This window comes from Nematolebias whitei, chromosome 4 (assembly GCF_014905685.2).
Source record: "Nematolebias whitei isolate Nwh7 chromosome 4, NemWhi1, whole genome shotgun sequence".
Classification (NCBI taxonomy): domain Eukaryota; kingdom Metazoa; phylum Chordata; class Actinopteri; order Cyprinodontiformes; family Rivulidae; genus Nematolebias; species Nematolebias whitei.
The window spans coordinates 3,556,331-3,558,128 of record NC_056501.1 but is presented as its reverse complement, the minus strand read 5'-3'; the positions used below and the strand labels follow the sequence as shown (position 1 = coordinate 3,558,128).

General features: G+C 48.3%; 1 protein-coding gene across 1 annotated transcript in view; it reads right to left on the bottom strand.

Annotated features, from left to right (window-relative positions):
* rapgef2b (Rap guanine nucleotide exchange factor 2b) overlaps nucleotides 1-1,798 on the bottom strand; it is a 38,313-nt gene that overhangs the window by 590 nt on the left and 35,925 nt on the right. The window contains exons 21-22 of the mRNA XM_037675151.1: nucleotides 896-1,097; nucleotides 301-797 (exon numbers count right to left, since the gene is read on the bottom strand). Coding sequence (XP_037531079.1) covers nucleotides 301-797; nucleotides 896-1,097 — 699 coding nt within the window. The remainder of the gene's footprint in view (nucleotides 1-300; nucleotides 798-895; nucleotides 1,098-1,798) is intronic.

Here is a 1,798-nt window from a genome sequence, read left to right as displayed (position 1 = left end):
CTGGTGAACACCTGGTGAAGAACACCTGGTGAAGAACACCTGGTGAAGAACACCTGGTGTAGAACACCTGGTGTAGAACACCTGGTGAAGAACACCTGGTGAAGAACACCTGGTGAACACCTGGAGAACACCTGGTGGAGAACATCTGGTAGAGAGCACCTGGTGGAGAACATGGCTGCACATTTAAAGGAACATTTGAAGGTTCTGTGAAGTGAGTCTGTTCTCTCCCATCCAACAGAACTCCATCAGACAGAACCAACAGCACCGTGAACTCCACCCATTCACAAACAGGACCTTTACCCCCGGCAGTGATGGGCGATGGAGACGGCCGTCCGAGCTGCTTGGCCTCCTCCGACCCGGTGGACGTGATGCTGCTCGTCTCTGGGTCAGCGTTGACGTCCTTCCCGCCTCGCCTCTTTATCGTGCCGGTATCTCCTTCTGAGTCCTCCCCCCAGTACGCTGCTGAGGATGAAGAGGAGCTGGCAGAGGCCCAACTCCCCCTGGCCTGCGCTGCCCACAGAGCAGCAGGACCCCCCAGTAAGGCCTCTTGTCCTGAAGGGAGCCCCCCACTTCCCCCTCCGAAGGACAACGTCTCCCAGCTGCGTCCCTGCTGCATGGTCTGGATGTTGTCGTGGGAACCAGAGGAGCAGGAGGTCCAGGAGCCGCGGCCGCTGTCTGCAGCGTCCAGGGACACCCGATCGCCCTGATCCTGAGTCAGTTCCTCTGAACTGGGGGAGGAGAGGACCGTGGGACAGCCGGCGTAAATGCCCCGACAGTCCTGCATCGACGAATACGACCTGAGACCACAGGAAAAAATACAAATAAGAAAAACAATTCCACTTTTTTGTTTTTTTTAAAGAAAACAATTTATAGAGCGTTGCTCTTGTGTTCCTACCCCAGACTGTACTGGTCGGGGTCAGTCGTGGCTCTTCTATCCAGCCGAGGCCCCCCCAGGTGGGATTCACAAACTCCCCCGGAGTGACGGAGTCTCCTCTCCTCCTGGGCCATGTCGAAAGACGAGTTACTGACCAGACTGGAGCGGGACGAGATCTCACTGTGACCCGAGTCCGAACAGGCGTCCCCACCCCGGCTGTAGCCTGCAGAGAAGGCTTGGGTCAAAGAAGGCTTGAACACAGGACGGTGCGGGGACACGAAGACCAGTTTAGGACTAAATTCACATTAAATAAAGACAAAAACATCAAGGAACAAATTAATTACTTCATGATTTTAAAGGTTTAAATTTCCAATATTAGTACATTTAGGCAGAACATGTGAAAAGACACATTAACAAAATGTACATTTACTGTCACTAAAGACAAACAAGATCATTTAAATTCTTATTCTTAAAATCTGTTTTTAAAGGTATACACATATTTAACTGACTTTTATTTTTGTTTCAAATAAACTCGGTTCATTTCAATAACGGATAAAACCCTGAAGGAACTTCACATGTTGAAATAATTTATTAAAAGTCAAATTATCTGTAAAGCTCGTTTATAGTTCTGAGTCATTAGCAGAAATAATCGTAGGCTCCATTTCCAACACGTTCAGCAGTTTTCTGCAAAGATCTGGGTTTCAACAGCACGGGGGCGCGTGGACCGATCCTGACTGCATCAGGGTAATGGAAGGTGTAAGGAAGCTGAACACTAGCTGAAAGCTAAAATAGATAAACACTAGCTGAAAGCTAAAAGTAGATAAACACTAGCTGAAAGCTAAAATAGATGAACACTAGCTGAAAGCTAAAATAGATGAACACTAGCTGAAAGCTAAAATAGATAAACACTAGCTGAAAGCTAAA